The sequence below is a fragment of the Oncorhynchus clarkii genome, chromosome 30 (genome assembly GCF_045791955.1).
Source record: "Oncorhynchus clarkii lewisi isolate Uvic-CL-2024 chromosome 30, UVic_Ocla_1.0, whole genome shotgun sequence".
Taxonomy (NCBI): Eukaryota; Metazoa; Chordata; class Actinopteri; order Salmoniformes; family Salmonidae; genus Oncorhynchus; species Oncorhynchus clarkii.
The window spans coordinates 22749299-22766908 of NC_092176.1; the positions used below are offsets into that span (position 1 = coordinate 22749299).

The 17610-nt window shown below is 42.8% G+C and overlaps 1 protein-coding gene across 1 annotated transcript in view; it reads left to right on the plus strand.

The window, feature by feature from the left end:
* Positions 1 to 14514: 14514 nt before the first annotated feature.
* Positions 14515 to 17610, plus strand: part of LOC139389326 (serine incorporator 5-like) — a 43324-nt gene continuing 40228 nt past the window's right edge. Inside the window, exon 1 of the mRNA XM_071135992.1 lies at positions 14515 to 14703. Within this exon, the coding sequence (XP_070992093.1) occupies positions 14671 to 14703 (33 nt within the window). The 5' untranslated portion in view covers positions 14515 to 14670. The remainder of the gene's footprint in view (positions 14704 to 17610) is intronic.

Consider the following 17610-nt stretch of genomic DNA (forward strand, 5'->3'; position numbering starts at 1 on the left):
TACTTCATGACCAATTATTTAACCTTTATTTAACTAGGCAAATCAGTTAAGAACCAATTATTATTTACAATGACTGCCAACAACGGCCAAACCCGGACGACGCTGGGCCAATTGTACACCGCCCCTATGGGACTCCCAATCACGGCTGGTTGTGATACAGCCTGGATTCGAGCAAGGGTGTCTGTAGTGATGCCTCAAGCACTGAGATGCAGTGCCTTAGACCGCTGCGCCCCTCGGGAGCCCAAGAATGAACAAATCCTGCCCACCTGGGGCACTGGGCCATGCGAAACTAACTTGCTTAGTGTGTGTGGGAAAGAGACATGCTGCCTCCAGGGCAGACGGTGGCTCTCCACTCAATTCCTGCTCCGCTCTGACACCATTGTTCCACCAGCAGCGCTGTATGTCAGCAGTCTAAAGTGGCCTGTTCCTGTCCTCTCCTCTGTCCACACGGATCTGACACAACCTGGCAAGTGAGAGCAGATCTTATGACAGATTTAGTTAGTCTCTCACCAGACTCAGGGACTGAGCTGTCCCCTGTCAGAGCAGGTCAAAAGCTGGCGTCCGCTACACCTGTACTGTAGTGAGACCCTTGGTTTCACCCATCCGGTGTTGTTGGATCAGTTGTCTCAATGAAAAGGAAGGAAGGATACATTTTTTAAAGTATTGGAGCTGGACTCGGTCCAGACAGACAGAGAACCATTTGGGTCATGGCCAAGGCTCAGGGTTGAGGTGAGGGCAAGCTGAATGATTCAAGTCTATAGAACTGCCCCACAATACAATACAGCACTGGAACAGCAGAGCAGGGACACAATGGCTGTGTATGGCGGCCAAGCCTGGAGAAATGACAGGGTTGTGTGTGTGTGGATGATGGTGGTGTCAGAAGTTGTAACACAGGAGGCCAGTACACACTGATTGCAGAATCACTCCAAGAATAGTTATGAGAGCCATTGTTTTTTGTATTTTATTAAGAACCCCATAAGCTGTTGCAAAACCAGCAGCTACACTTCCTGGGGTCCACACAAACATGAAACATTACATAATACAGAACATTAATAGACAAGAATGGCAAACACAGCCTACATATCAATACATACACACAAAATATCTAGGTCAAATAGGGGAGAGGTGTTGTGCTGCGAGGAGTTGCTTTATCTGTTTTTTTTAAAACCAGGTTTGCTGTTCATTTGAGCAATATGAGATGTAATGGAGTTCCATGCAGTAATCGCTCTATATAATAATGTACGCTTTTGTGACTGTTATGTTTTGGGGACTGTGAAAGACCCCTGGTGGCATGGCTGGTGGGGTAAGTGTGTTTATTTTATTTATTTCACCTTTATTTAACCAGGTAGGCAAGTTGAGAACAAGTTCTCATTTACAATTGCAAACTGGCCAAGATAAAGCAAAGCAGTTCGACACATACAACGACACAGAGTTACACATGGAGTAAAACAAACATACAGTCAATAATACAGTATAAACAAGTCTATATACGATGTGAGAAAATGAGGTGAGATAAGGGAGGTAAAGGCAAAAAAAGGCCATGGTGGCAAAGTAAATACAATATAGCAAGTAAAACACTGGAATGGTAGATTTGCAATGGAAGAATGTGCATAGTAGAAATAAAAACAATGGGGTGCAAAGGAGCTAAATTATTTAATTAAATACAGTAGGGAAAGAGGTAGTTGTTTGGGCTAAATTATAGGTGGGCTATGTACAGGTGCAGTAATCTGTGAGCTGCTCTGACAGTTGGTGCTTAAAGCTAGTGAGGGAGATAAGTGTTTCCAGTTTCAGAGATTTTTGTAGTTCGTTCCAGTCATTGGCAGCAGAGAACTGGATGGAGAGGCGGCCAAAGAAATAATTGGTTTGTCAGAGCTGTGTTTGTTGACTATGCAAGCAATTTGAAATGTTCAACACATTGCATCACTTTTTCTTTTTATAAGGAACAGTCAGTCTCTCCTCAACTCTTAGCCAAGAGAGACTGAAATACACTGCTCAAAAAAATAAAGGGAACACTTAAACAACACAATGTAACTCCAAGTCAATCACACTTCTGTGAAATCAAACTGTCCACTTAGGAAGCAAGTCTGATTGACCTATACATTTCACATGCTGTTGTGCAAATGGAATAGACAACAGGTGGAAATTATAGGCAATTAGCAAGACACCCCCAATAAAGGAGTGGATCTGCAGTGGTGACCACAGACCACTTCTCGGTTCCTATGCTTCCTGGCTGATGTTTTGGTCACTTTTGAATGCTGTCGGTGCCTTCACTCTAGTGGTAGCATGAGACGGAGTCTACAACACACAAGTGGCTCAGGTAGTGCAGCTCATCCAGGATGGCACATCAATGCGAGCTGTGGCAAGAAGGTTTGCTGTGTCTGTCAGCGTAGTGTCCAGAGCATGGAGGCACTACCAGGAGACAGGCCAGACACTCTAATGTACTTGTCCTGTTGCTCAGTTGTGCACCAGAGCCTCCCACTCCTCTTTCTATTCTGGTTAGGGCCAGTTTGCGCTGTTCTGTGAATGGAATAGCCTTCATTTCTCAGAACAAGAATAGACTGACGAGTTTCAGAAGACAGTTCTTTGTTTTTGGCCATTTTAAGCCTGTAATCGAACTCACATGCTGATGCCCCAGATATTCAACTAGTCTAAAGAAGGACAGTTTTATTGCTTCTTTAATTAGCTCAACAGTTTTCAGCTGTGCTAACATAATTGCAAAAGGGTTTTCTAATGATCAATAATGGGCCTCTGTACGCCTATGTAGATATTCCATTAAAGAAAATAGCCGTTTCCAGCTACAATAGTCATTGACAACATTAACAATGTCTACACTGTATTTCTGACCAATTTTATGTTATTTTAATGGACGAAAAATTTGATTTTCTTTCAAAAACAAGGACATTTCTAAGTGGCCCCAAACTTTTGAATGTTAGCATATATGGTTAAATTATCAGCATACATGGGTACACAGGTTTTGTTTAATGCCAGTGGCAGGTAATTGGTAAAAATATAAAAGACACTAGAGAGCTGCCCTGCGGTACACCACACCCTACATGTTGGACATTAGAGAAGCTTCCATTAAAGAAAACCCTCTGAGATCTATTAGATAGCTCTGAATCCACAATATAGCAGAGGTTGAAAGGCCATAAAACATATGTTTTCTAAACAACAGGCTATGGTGAATAATATATTTGTAAAAAAAAAATTAACAAGGCAAATTGGTTAAAAACAAATTCTTATTTACAATGACAGCCTACCAAAAGGAAAAAGGCCTCCTGCAGGGACGGGGGCAGGGATTTAAAATGTATATATACAGTATCAGTCAAAAGTTTGGACACACCTACCCATTCAAGGGTTTTTCTTATTTTTTTTACTATACTCTACATTGTACAATAATAGTGAAGACATCAAAATATATTTGTTATTCTTCAAAGTAGCCACCCCTTGCCTTAATGACAGCTTTGCACACTCTTGGCACTCTTGGGTGCTGCCATAGAGTTTACATTAGAAGTGCCCATCCAAGAAGGCTAAAGGTCATTGGCCACAGATAAAATGACGTCAAATCATATTATATGTACAGTAGCTTTGATTGGACTGATCACGTCAACATCATACGTTCAATATCTTAGCTAAATCAAATAAAATGTTATTGGTCACATACACACGGTTAGCAGATGTTACTGCGAGTGTAGCGAAATGCTTGTGCTTCTAGTTCCGACAGTGAAGCAATATCTAACAATTAATCTAATAATGCCAGAACAACTACCGAATACACCCAAATCTAAGTAAAGGGATGGAATAAGAATATATACATATAAATATATGGGTGAGCAATGACAAAGTGGCATAGGCAAGATGCAATAGATGGTATAAAATACAGTATATACATATGATATGAGTAATGCAAGATATGCAAACATTATTAAAGTGGCATTATTAAGTGACCAGTGATCCATTTATTAAAGTGGCCAATGATTTCAAGTCTGTATGTAGGCAGCAGCCTCTCTGTGTTAGTGATGGCTGTTTAACAGTCATCACAGATAGAAGCTGTTTTTCAGTCTCTCGGTCCCAGCTGTGATGCACCTGTACTTATCTCGCCTTCTGGATGGTAGCGGGGGGAACAGGCAGTGGCTTGGATGGCTGTTGTCCTTGATCTTTTTGGCCTTCCTGTGACATTGGGTACAGCTTCTATCTACTGTAGGTGTCCTGGAGAGAAGGTAGTTTGCCCCCAGTGATGCATTGTGCAGACCGTACCACCCTCTGGAGAGCCTTGTGGTTGTGGGCCGTACAGCCCGACAGGATGCTCTCAATTGTGGCATATGTAAAAGTTGGTGAGGGTTTTAGGTGACAAGCCAAAGTTCTTCAGCCTCCTGAGGTTTAAGAGGCACCACACTATCTGTGTGGTTGGACCATTTCAGTTTGTCCATGATGTGTACGCCGAAGAACTCAAAACTTTCCACCTTCTCAACTGCTGTCCCGTCGATGTGGATAGTGGGTGCTTCATCTGCTGTTTCCTGAAGTCCACGATCATCTATTGTTGAAGTTGAGTGAGAGATTGTTTTGCTGACACCACACTCTTGAGTGCTCTCACCTCCTCCCTGTAGGCTGTTTCGTCATTGTTGGTAATCAAGCCTACTACTGTTGTGTCGTCTGCAAACTTGAAGATTGAGTTGGAGGCGTGTTTGGCCATGCAGTCATGGGTGAACAGGGAGTACAGGAGAGAGCTGAGCACAGTGAAGATGTTGTTTCCTACCTTCACCTGGGGGCGGCCCGTCAGAAACCCAGGGCCTGTAGCTTAATGATGAGCTTGGGTGGTACTATGGTGTTGAATGCTGAGCTATAGTCAATGAACAGCATTCTTACATAGGTATTCCTCTTGTCAAGATGGGATAGGGCAGTGTGCAGTGTTATGGTAATTGCTTCATCTGTGGACCTATTGGGGCGGTAAGCAAATTGAAGTGGGTCTAGGGTGACAGGTAAGGTGGAGGTGATATGATCCTTGACTAGCCTTCAAAGCACTTCATGATGACAGAAGTGAGTGCTACGAAGCGATAGTAATTTGGTTAATTTACCTTTGCTTTCTTGGGTACAGGAACAATGGTGGCCATCTTGAAGCATGTGGGGACAGCAGACTGGGATAGGAAGAGATTGAATATGTCTGTAAACACACCAGCCAGCTGGTCTGGACATGCTCTCAGGACGCAGCTAGGGATGCCGTCTGGGCTGGCAGTCTTGCGAGGGTTAACACGTGTAAATGTCTTACTCACATCGGCCACGGAGAAGGAGAGCCCACAGTCCTTGGTTGCGGGCCGCGTTGGTGGCACTGTATTATCCTCAAAGCGGGCAAAGAAGGTGTTTAGTTTGTCTGGAAGCAAGACGTCGGTGTCCGTGACCCTGCCACATTTGCTTCCTGCAACACTAATTCGTGTCTGAGCTATTGAATTGCGACTACACTTTGTCTCTATGACATTTCACTTGTTTGATTGCCTTGTGGAAGGAATAACTACACTGTTTGTATTCAGCCATAATCCCAGTCACCTTTCCAAGGTTAAATGCGGTGTTTCGTGCTTTTAGTATCCACGGTTACTGGTTTGGGTAGGTTTAATAGTCTCTGTGGGTACAACATCTCCTATGCACTTCCTTATAAACTCACTCCCCGAATCAGCGTATACGTCGATATTATTCTCTGAGGCTACCCGGAATTTGTCCCAGTCCGCGTGATCAAAACAATTTTGAAGCATGGATTCCGATTGGTCAGACCAGCGTTGAATAGTTCTTAACACGGGTACATCCTGTTTAAGTTTCTGCCTCTAGGAAGGGAGGAGCAAAATAGTGTTGTGGTCAGATTTGCCAAAAGGAGGGTGGGGGAGGGCCTTGTATGCATCGCGGAAGTTAGCGTTTCAGTGATCCAGAGTTTTGCCAGCGCAAGTACTACAGTCAATATGCTGATAGAATTTAGGTAGCCTTGTTATCAAATTTGCTTTGTTAAAATCCCTAGCTAAATAAAGGCAGCCTCTGGATATATGGTTTCCAGTTTGCATAATGTCCAGTGAAGTTCCTTGATGGCTGTCGTGGTATCGGCTTGAGGGGGGATATACACAGCTGTGACAATAACCAAGGAGAATTCTCTTGGGATTTATTACGGTCTGCATTTGATTGTGAGGAATTCTAGGTCAGGTGAACAGAAGAACTTGAGTTCCTGTAAGTTGTTACAATTACACCATGAGTCATTAATCCTGGAAGGATATTGATCTCATCCCGTCAGTAGAGGATGCCTGGTTATTTTTTATAAATGCCTTCCTAACCATCTTAAATAAGCATGCCCTATTCAAGAAATTTAGAACCAGGAACAGATATAGCCCTTGGTTCTCCCCAGACCTGACTTCCCTTAACCAACACAAAAACATGGCGTTCTGCATTAGCATCGAACGTGATATGCAGCTTTTCAGGGAAGCTCGAAACCATCATACACCATTATACACAGGCAGTTAGAAAAGCCAAGGCTAGCTTTTTCAAGCAGAAATTTGCTTCCTGCAACACTAATTCAAAAAAGTTCTGGGACACTGTAAAGTCCATGGAGAATAAGAACACCTCCTCCCAGCTGCCCACTGCACTGAAGATAGGAAACATCTAAATCCACTATAATTGAGAATTTCAATAAGCATTTTTCTACGGCTGGCCATGCGTTCCACCTGGCTACCCCTACCCCGGTCAACAGCACTGCACCCCCCACAGCAACTCGCCCAAGCCTTCCCCATTTGTCCTTCTCCCAAATCCAGTCAGCTGATGTTCTGAAAGAGCTGCAAAATCTGGACCCCTACAAATCAGCCCGGCTAGACAATCTGGACCCTTTCTTTCTAAAATGATCTGTCGAAATTGTTGCCACCCCTATTACTAGCCTGTTCAACCCCTCGTTCGCGTCGTCTGAGATTCCCAAAGATTGGAAAGCAGCTGCGGTCATCCCCCTCTTCAAAGGGGGGGGGGCACTCTTGACCCAAACTGCTACAGACCTATTTCTATCCTACCCTGCCTTTCTAAGGTCTTCGAATGCCATGTCAACAAACAGATTACCGACCATTTCGAATCTCACCATACCCTCTCTGCTATGCAATCTGGTTTCAGAGCTGGTCATGAGTGCACCTCAGCCACGCTCAAGGTCCTAAACGATATCTTAACCACCATCGATAAGAAACATTACTGTGCAGCCGTATTCAGTGACCTGGCCAAGGCTTTCGACTCTGTCAATCACCACATCCTCATCGGCAGACTCTATAGCCTTGGTTTCTCAAATGATTGCCTCGCCTGGTTCACCAACTACTTCTCTGATAGAGTTCAATGTGTCAAATCGGAGGGCCTGTTGTCCGGGTCTGGCAGTCTCTATGGGGGTGCCACAAGGTTCAATTCTTGGACCGACTCTCTTCTCTGTATACATCAATGATGTCGCTCTTGCTGCTGGTGAGTCTCTGATCCACCTCTACGCAGACGACACCATTCTGTATACTTCTGGCCCTTCTTTGGACACTGTGTTAACAACCCTCCAGATGAGCTTCAATGCCATACAACTCTCCTTCCGTGGCCTCCAATTGCTCTTAAATACAAGTAAAACTAAATGCATGCTCTTCAACCGATCGCTACCTGCCTGCCTGTCCAACATCACTACTCTGGACGGTTCTGACTTAGAATATGTGGACAACTACAAATATCTCGGTGTCTGGTTAGACTGTAAACTCTCCTTCCAGACTTGCATCAAACATCTCCAATCCAAAGTTAAATCTAGAATTGGCTTCCTATTTCACAACAAAGCATCCTTCACTCATGCTGCCAAACATACCCTTGTAAAACTGACCATCCTACCGATCCTCGACTTTGGCGATGTAATTTACAAAATAGCCTCCAATACCCTACTCAATGAATTGGATGCAGTCTATCACAGTGCCATCCGTTTTGTCACCCAAGCCCCATATACTACCCACCACTGCGACCTGTACGCTCTCGTTGGCTGGCCCTCTCTTCATACTCGTCGCCAAACCCACTGACTCCAGGTCATCTACAAGAACCTGCTAGGTAAAGTCCCACCTTATCTCAGCTTGCTGGTCACCATAGCAGCACCCACCTGTAGCACATGCTCTAGCAGGTATATCTCTCTGGTCGCCCCCAAAACCAATTCTTTCTTTGGCCACCTCTCCTTCCAGTTCTCTGCTGCCAATGACTGGAACGAACTACAAAAATCTCTGAAACTGGAAACACTTATCTCCCTCACTAGCTTTAAGCACCAGCTGTCAGAGCAGCGCACAGATTACTGCACCTGTACATAGCCCATCTACAATTTAGCCCAAACAACTACCACTCCCCCTACTGTATTTATTTATTTTTCTCCTTTGCACCCCATTATTTCTATCTCTACTTTGCACATTATTCCACTGCAAATCAACCATTCCAGTGTTTTACTTGCTATATTGTATTTACTTTGCCACCATGGCCTTTTCTTTGCCTTTACCTCCCTTATCTCACCTCACTTGCTCACATCGTATATACACTTATTTTTCTACTGTATTATTGACTGTATGTTTGTTTTACTCCATGTGTAACTCTGTGTTGTTGAATGTGTCAAACTGCGTTGCTTTATCTTGGCCAGTTCGCAATTGTAAATGAGAACTTGTTCTCAACTTGCCTACCTGGTTAAATAAAGGTGAAATTAAAATAAATAAAAAAGGGATTAAATGAGGTTGAATGAACTGTTTCACTGCCGAAAGGCTCAGCTGATAGCCAGGTGTAGCAGTGGTAAGATGTTGGGGCAGCTTTATGTAGGCCCTAACAGTTTTTGGGCACTGTCTGTCACTGTTACAGTGCAATTCATGTATTGTTTAGTGTTGTGTAGTGTCTTTGCTGGGATGCATCCCACTTTTTTTTGTTTTGCCCACCAAGATATACATGCTAAAATCACCACTGGCTGCCTTATGACTTTCACTTCAATATCACATGATATTGGTTCTCGGCATCACATTATATCAAAAATAAATACATGCCCAGGCTCTCAGATTCCCAGATGACTTCCAACGTAAAGACTAAGAAAACGTTGCCTGTGTGAGTGGGCTCAGACATGCCATTCTGTATCCATGTGAAGGTCCTGTACCACACACACACACAAATACATGTGACGCACACGCATACACACACACCGACTGAAAACCATCCCCTCTCTAAACATTCCTCCCTCTATCTTGTTTGAGTTTCTCTGTGGAAAAGAAAGAAAGAAGAGTCTGAGAAGAGGAAGTCAGTGTCATCACCCAGGTTACCTAAAAGACAAAGGGAACTGAGAACGTTATGAAAAGCAAACACCCAACTCTTTCTCTACAATAACCCTTTAAACACACACACACACAGTTTGTTCAACATACACTGCCTTCAGAAAGTATTTTCCACATTTTGTTGTGTTACAGAATTTAAAATTGGAGTCACTGGCCTACGCACCTTAATGTCAAAGTAAAATTGTTTTTCTACATTTTACAAATTAATAAAAAATGTAAAGCTGAAATACCTAGAGTCAATAAGTATTCAACCCCTTTGTTACTGCAAGCCTAATAAGTTCAGGAGTACAAATGTGCTTAACAAGTCACATTATAAGTTGCCAGGACTCACTCTATGTGTAATAATAGTGTTTAACATGATTTTTGAATGACTACCTCATCTGTGTACCCCACACATACAATTGTCTGTAAGGTCCCTCAGCCGAGCTGTGAATTTCAAACACAGATTCAACCACAAAGACCAGGAAGGTTTTCCAATGCCTCGCGAAGAAGGGCACTTATTGGTAGATGGGTAAAAATAAAAACAAGTGAAAATGGACTATCCCTTTGAGCATGGTGAAGTTACTAAATACACTTTGAATGGTGTATCAATGCACCCAGTCACTACAAAGATACAGGCATCCTTCCTAACTCAGTTGCCAGATAGGAAGGAAACTGCTCTGAGATTTCACCATGAGGCCAATGGTGACTTTAAAACAATTACAGAGTTTAACAGCTGTGATAGTGGAAAACTGAAAATGGATCAACAACATTGTAGTTACTTCACAATAATAACCTAATTGACAATGTGAAAAGAAGGAAGCCTGTACAGAAGAAAAAATATTCAAAAAAATGCATCCTGTTTGCAAGAAGGCACCAAAGAAAGACTGAAAAGAAATGTGGCAAAGCAATTCATTTTGGTCCTGAATACAAAGTGTTATGTTTGGGGCAAATGCGCAATACAACACACTACTGAGTACCACTCCATATTTTCAAGCATAGTGGTGGCTGCATCATGTTATGGGTATGCTTGTAATCGTTAATGACTGGGGAATTTTTCAGGATAAAAAATAAACGGAATGGAGTTAAGCACAAGCAAAATCCTATAGGAAGACCTGGTTCAGTCTGCCTTCCACCAGACACTGGGAGATGAATTCACCTTTCTGTAGGACAACAACCTAAAACACAAGGCCAAATCTATGCTGGAGTTGCTTACCAAGAAGACTGTTCCTGTGAATGTTCCTGAGTGGCCGAGTTACAGTTTTGACTTAAATCCCGTGCTTATTTTGAGTCGGATCCTGTGCACCTCTCAGATTTGACTTTGTTTGTTCCGGCACCTATTTGCCTCTCGTGGCATAATTGATGACTTATTTCACTGTTCGCACTGTAGACATTCTAGTAAAAGCGATCAGCATTAAATCAAGTTGCCTCCTCGTTATTTATCCCGCCCCCCAGTGCATCCACCGACGAAGTGGTCGGAGCAGGTGCAATTTGCAGTTCAAGAAGAAGCAAACGTATAACCCCTGGCTTGTCATGCAGAATTCAAAGTTGGGCTGTACAAAATGCAAAAAGCCTTAGAAGGAAGCTAAACATCAGTCTCATGTCCGCTCCTGGCTTTGAGCAAGAAGTTGACTCGTAAGAGTTAAATGGCCTTGACATGGGGAGAGTCATTGTGGAAGGTTTGGAAAACTAAGGTAGGACATTTTTTTAAATGTACTTTCACAGCACAAAACAAGTTTGTAATTGAATATGTGCTTCATATTATCACATGGGCAGGAGGTCTAAATATTCTCATTGTGTGTTCTGCTGTAGCCCACATTGTTCTATTTTATTTGAAGTTATATTCCGATATAGAGATATTTGTTCTACTGTTACATTGATGTCTTGAAAATGATATGAAATTGGGGTCTTGTAAGCCCCACTGCTGAGTATGTGTACATGGCGGGTGTTCTGAAGTGTTGTCTAAAAATGTTGCTGTACACTGACGTCTAGAAAATTAGGCTATAAGAAATTCAGACTTGTGTAAGGCCCGCAGTTATACTCAAGTATGTGTGCATACTGCCGTGAAGTCTAAAATGCTTTGAATTAATTAGCACCTTAGAGAGTGCTGTCCGTTTCACCACCATAGATAGTAGGCAACTTGGCTTAAATCTAGTGGCTTGCGGAAGTATTCACTCCCCTTGGTGTTTTTCCTATTTTGCTGCCTTACAAACTGGAATTAAAATTTAAAAAAATTGGGGGGGATTGTATCATTTGATTTGGTGTACAGCAATCTTTAAGTCATACCACAGATACTCAATTGGATTGAGGTCTGGGTTATGACTAGGCCATTCCAAGACATTTAAATGTTTCCCCTTAAACCACTCAAGTGTTGCTTTAGCAGTATGCTTAGGGTCATTGTCCTGCTGGAAGGTGAGCCTCTGTCCTGGGCTCAAATCTCTGGAAGACTGAAACAGGTTTCCCTCAAGAATTTCAATGTATTTAGAGCCATCCATCATTACTTCAATTCTGACCAGTTTCCCAGTCCCTGCCGATGAAAAACATCCCCACAGCATGATGCTGCCACCACCATGCTTCACTGTGGGGATGTGTTCTCGGGATGATGAGAGGTGTTAGGTTTGCACCAGGCATAGCGTTTTCCTTGATTCACAAAAGGCTACATTTTAGTCTCATCTGACCAGAGTACCTTCTTCCATATGTTTGGGGAGTCTCCCACATGCCTGTTGGCAAACACCAAACAGTTTGCTTATTTTTTTCTTTAAGCAATGGCTTTTTTTCTTGCCACTCTTCCGTAAAGCCCAGCTCTGTGGAGTGTACGGCTTAAAGTGGTCCTATGGGCAGATACTCTAATCTCCGCTGTGGAACTTTGCAAATCCTTCAAGATTATCTTTTGTCTATTTGTTGCCTCTCTGATTAAAGCCATCCTTGCCTGATCCGTGAGTTTTGGTGGGCGGCCCTCTCTTGGCAGGTTTGTTGTGTTGCCATATTCTTTCTTTTTTTTATATAATGGATTTAATGGTGGTCCGTGGGATGTTCAAAGTTATAACCCAACCCTGATCTGTACTTCTCCACAACTTTGTCTCTGATCATTTTGGAGTGCTCCTTGGTCTTCATGGTGCCGCTTGCTTGGTGGTGCCCCTTGCTTAGTGGTGTTGCAGACTCTGGGGCCTTTCAGTACAGGTGTATATATACTGAGATCATGTGATATATCATGTGACACTTAGATTGCACACAGTTGGACTTTATTTAACTAATTATGTGACTTCTGAAGGTAATTGGTTGCACCAGATCTTATTTAGGGGCTTCATAGCAAAGGGGGTGAATACATATGCACGCACCACTTTCCGTTTAGAATTTTTTTAAACAAGTTCTTTTTTTCATTTCACTTCACCAATTTGGACTATTTTGTGTATGTCATTACATGAAATCCAAATAAAAATCAATTTTCTCTGGACCCTGATCTCTCTTTTGACGAACATATCAAGACTGTTTCAAGGACAGCTTTTTTCCATCTACGTAACATTGCAAAAATCAGAAACTTTCTGTCCAAAAATGATGCAGAAAAATGTATCCATGCTTTTGTTACTTCTAGGTTAGACTACTGCAATGCGCTACTTTCCGGGCTACCTGGATAAAGCACTAAATAAACTGCTGTTAGTGCTAAATACGGCTGCTAGAATCCAAAAAAATTGATCATATTACTCCAGTGCTAGCCTCCCCACACTGGCTTCCTGTTAAGGCAAGGGCTGATTTCAAGGTTTTACTGCTAACCTACAAAGCATTACATGGGCTTTCTCCTACCTATCGTTCCGATTTGGTCCTGCGGTACATACCTACAAGTACACTACGGTCACAAGACACAGGCCTCCTAATTGTCCCTAGAATTTCTAAGCAAACAACTGGAGGCAGGGCTTTCTCCTATAGAGCTCAATTTTTATGGAATGGTCAGCCTACCCATGTGAGAGACGCAGACTCGGTCTCAACCTTTAAGTCTTTACTGAAGACTCATCTCTTCAGTAGGTCATATGATTGAGTGTAGTCTGGCCCAGGAGTTTGAAGGTGAACAGAAAGGCTCTGGAGCAACGAACCGCCCTTGCTGTCTCTGCCTGGCCGGTTCCCCTTTCTCCACTGGGATTCTCTGCCTCTAACCCTATTACAGGGGCTGAGTCACTGGCTTACTGGTGCTCTTCCATGCCGCCCCTAGGAGGGGTGCGTCACTTGAGTGGGTTGAGTCACTGACGTGATCTTCCTGTCTGGGTTGGCGCCCCCCCTTGGGTTGTGCCATGGCGGAGATCTTTGTGGTCTATACTCGGCCTTGTCTCAGGATGGTGAGTTGGTGGTTGAAAAGGGGGGCTGTGCTTTGGCAAAGTGGGTGGGGTTATATCCTGCGTGTTTGGCCCTGTCCGGGGGTATCATCGGTAGGGGCCACAGTGTCTCCTGACCCCTCCTGTCTCAGCCTCCAGTATTTATGCTGCAGTAGATTATGTGTCAGGGGGCTAGGGTCAGTCTGTTATATCTAGAGTAGTTCTCCTGTCTTATCCAGTTTCCTGTGTGAACCTAAGTATGCTATCTCTAATTCTCTCTTTCTCTCTTTCATTTGGAATTTGGAAAACAATAATGGGCAAATGTTGTACAATACAGGTGTGGAAAAGCTCTTAGAGACTTCACCAGAAAGACTCCCAGCTGTAATCACTCTACAAAGTATTGACTCAGGGGTGTGAATACTTATGCAAATGAGATATTTATGTATTTAATTTTCAATACATTTGGAGACATTTCTACAAATATGTTTTCACTTTGTCATTATGAGATATTGTGTGTAGATGGACGAGAGAAAAATATTGCATATATTTTGAATTCAGGTTGTAACAACAAAATGTGGATTGGATCAAGGGGTATGAATACCTTCTGAATGCACGGTATATCCCCTCATTGAATAGCGTACAACTATCATTAATAGAAACTATATGAACCCAAGAACGTGACGAAAACGGATGTGAGATAGAAATAAAATAAGAAAATACAATCATCTAAATTAAATGTGTCATAGTTATTCAGTATATTTTCTGTCGTGCGTATTAAATGTTTATAATGCTTCATATATTGATTTATTACACAGTAGCTCTACTATAGCATTTTACTCGCTTTGAGTCACGCCGCATTTGCATTTTGTCTGTGCGATGAGCACCTGCCTGTAACAAGTAACGCCATCACGGTAAAAACAGTGGGAGGAGAGAGGGGGCTAGAAAGAGAGAGAGATAGAGACGGGGAAGTACACGTACTGTAGGCGCTCTGAGTAGAATTTTATGCGAGAACGTCCGTCTGTACCGAACTGGAAAAGTGGGCTGAATTCTGAAAGGGAATTTTTGACAACCATAACAAGATGTGTAGACCTACTCCGTGCTGTATAGGGCAGGTGAGTAATAACTAATTGTGGTTATAACTAATATTATACTCGGCACGTTTATGGAAAAAATACCACCAGCGAACGTTATTGGTTTTTCTAACAAATTGAACTCCATAATGTATAGTAGTTTACGCTACATTTTGATGTAAAATGTCGGAATTTAGTTAGCTAATTTGTTTTTTTTCTTGATTTCGTATTCAAGGTTTCAATTCATTTTTGTATTTTACGAAATATTTTACGAAATGCTTCCAACTGTTTGGCTAAACGCTAGCTAGCTAGTTACTGTAGCTAGCTATTCTTGCGGATGACCATCGAAGATAATCTAGCCTGCCACAGTTTCCCCCAAAAATGAGTAGTAGCGCGCGATGCAGCTACAAAGATGTTATGATTTGAATCGGACGCGAGTCTGTAACATTTGTGTAAACTGGCAACATTGTTGCTTGTGTTGTAGATGTCACTTCTACTGTAAACAATGTGTCATCGCACTGTTTAACATGCGTTGACGGCGTGCGTGACACTAATTTGCCTTCAGTTCCTACATTTGCCGATCTGGTTACCTCTGCCAACATCCTAGCGGTTGTGCCCGGCTTGATCCAATTCATTTTTTGAAACTATCTCACAGTTTTCCAGTGACGTAATGCTGTGTTGTTCTAAAGGTTTTGGGCAAGTCGCTGTATTTCTTCTTTTCCAGTGGAATGATATTGAGTTCGCATGACTAGCACAGATCTTAATCCAATAAACCTCATTTATTCGCTTAGGCTATTTGGGAATGATATGGTCAAGCCATTAGGTGATGAGAGGAGCTTCTCTGGCTGAAAAGACTATGGGGCTAATTTAGGTAGAAATTACCATTGCAGCAGAAGTCAAAGCAACCAGCTAAAGTCCATTAACACATCTATTTTAATATAACTTCATATTGGTATGTGAGAAAACTGGTTCTTATTTAACACAGTGATACAGAGATCTTCAATGTCCCATTGAATAGGCCTTGTCTTTGGCATTGTTCCATAACTGCCTGCTAGTCTAACTAACCACACTGAATAGTTTCTCCTCTAGAGGAATTTAATTACAGGGACACGTCCCTCATCCAATGTATTCAGGGGCCATCCCTTCAGTCCACTCAATGAAGAACGGAATCAAAGGAAATACGGGCTGGTGTGTGTGTGCATGTGTGCACATGCATGCGGTGTGTGTGGCTGATGTTAGCAAGAAATGAAGCACAAACACTTTAGTCAACATTGTCTTGCTACACAGGCCATGCGATAATCCTGTCTGTCACAGACCCCCATTAGCGTTGTCCCCATCAACATGTGTATGAGTGTGTGTGTGTGTATTTGTGTTTGTTTTGACTGTGTGTCTATGCCTGTGTGTCCATCTTATTTGTATGTGTGATCGGCGGGTGGTCTGTTAATTTCCTCTTTGGCTGAATGTGGGGGGCTGGCTGTTTGGATTAGATTAGTGACGGAGATAAACTGGCCAGAGCTGCGCAGAAGAGGGCCAGAAACAGTGGTGTAGATGGACAGGGAGGGAAGTAGTCCAGAGAGAATCAGGACCGGAGAGGTGACTCCGATAGACGTAGTTGTAACTCTGAGCTACGCTGGAAACAGAACAGGAGGGTGGCAAACACAGCAATGAGAGGTCAGGACACACTGTTGTCACACACTGACTCAGCATACACCTGCAGTAGTCTGGCGGACACACGTGTGCACACACCTGCATCCGACTAAAATAAACATCCAGTCATCTGTCACTTCAGGCTTGCCACATGGCTCCACTCTACATCCAGACACTGGTCCCAGGTCAGCTGGATAGTTCAGCCTGTAATAGTTGAGGTTAGCGCTGGGGCAGGGAGATCCGACACTGGAACAGTTTCAGAACGTTTCCCACTGAACCAACATGGCTACGTAAACAAAGCCATTGTGTGTGTTTTTCAGTCTCTCCTGGCTCATAGACTATAGCTTCACATTTAGGAAACAACAGATGTAGTGATTATGGTGGTCTTCCTTTAAAACCCCTCTGGCTGTGAACACTGTCAGGCTTCCACAGGAGGAGGGAGACTTGAGCTAAACCCCTGATCAAAACCAGGATATTATGGCCTTTGATTGGCTTGGCTTCTTAAAGGAGTAGATTACTATTTTACAACTTGATGTTAGATCAGTGTTTCCCAAACTTGGTCCTCGTGACCCCAAGGGGTGTTCGTTCTGGTTTTTGCTCGATGATGAGTTGATTAGTTGAATCAGTTGTGTAGTGCTAGGGCAAAAACCATAACGTGCACCCCTTGGGGACTTTGGGAAACCCTGTGTTAGATGGTTGCTCATCCTGAAAGTAGTCTATGGGTCAAGAGAAACTGTAGTCCATGGTTAATTTTTCTTTAAACACCAACTACGAACTTCAGCTAACCTTAACCACCACAATCTAACCATCAATGAAACTGATGGGGACATGTGAGCATGTAAAAAAAAAAAAAAGTCTAAATCACTTGAAATCAATTCAAATCCTCTCCATATTTGATGTTACTTAAAGGTGATTTGGCCATAAAAAACATGCTTACATTCCCCCATCACTTCCATTGATTATTAGCTTGTGGTGGCTATTTACTTATTATTGCTGGATTCAAATCACAGAGAGAGAATCTGGCCACACATTTGAATTCAAGGGCAAAGAAGATAAAATAGCATGTAAAAAACCTAGTGCTATCTATTTTAGATTCTGAACTCAATTTCAAATCACACATTAGGAATGTAGCCAAAATAGATTTTTACCACCTGAGGTACATTGCCAAGGTGGGCCGTTTCTCTCTTAGGCTGATACAGAGACTTATGCATGCTATTATTACAAGCAGGCTTGACTACTGTAATGCTCTCCTGTCTGGTCTTCCCAAGAAAGCCATTGGTCAACTGCAAAACATACAGAATG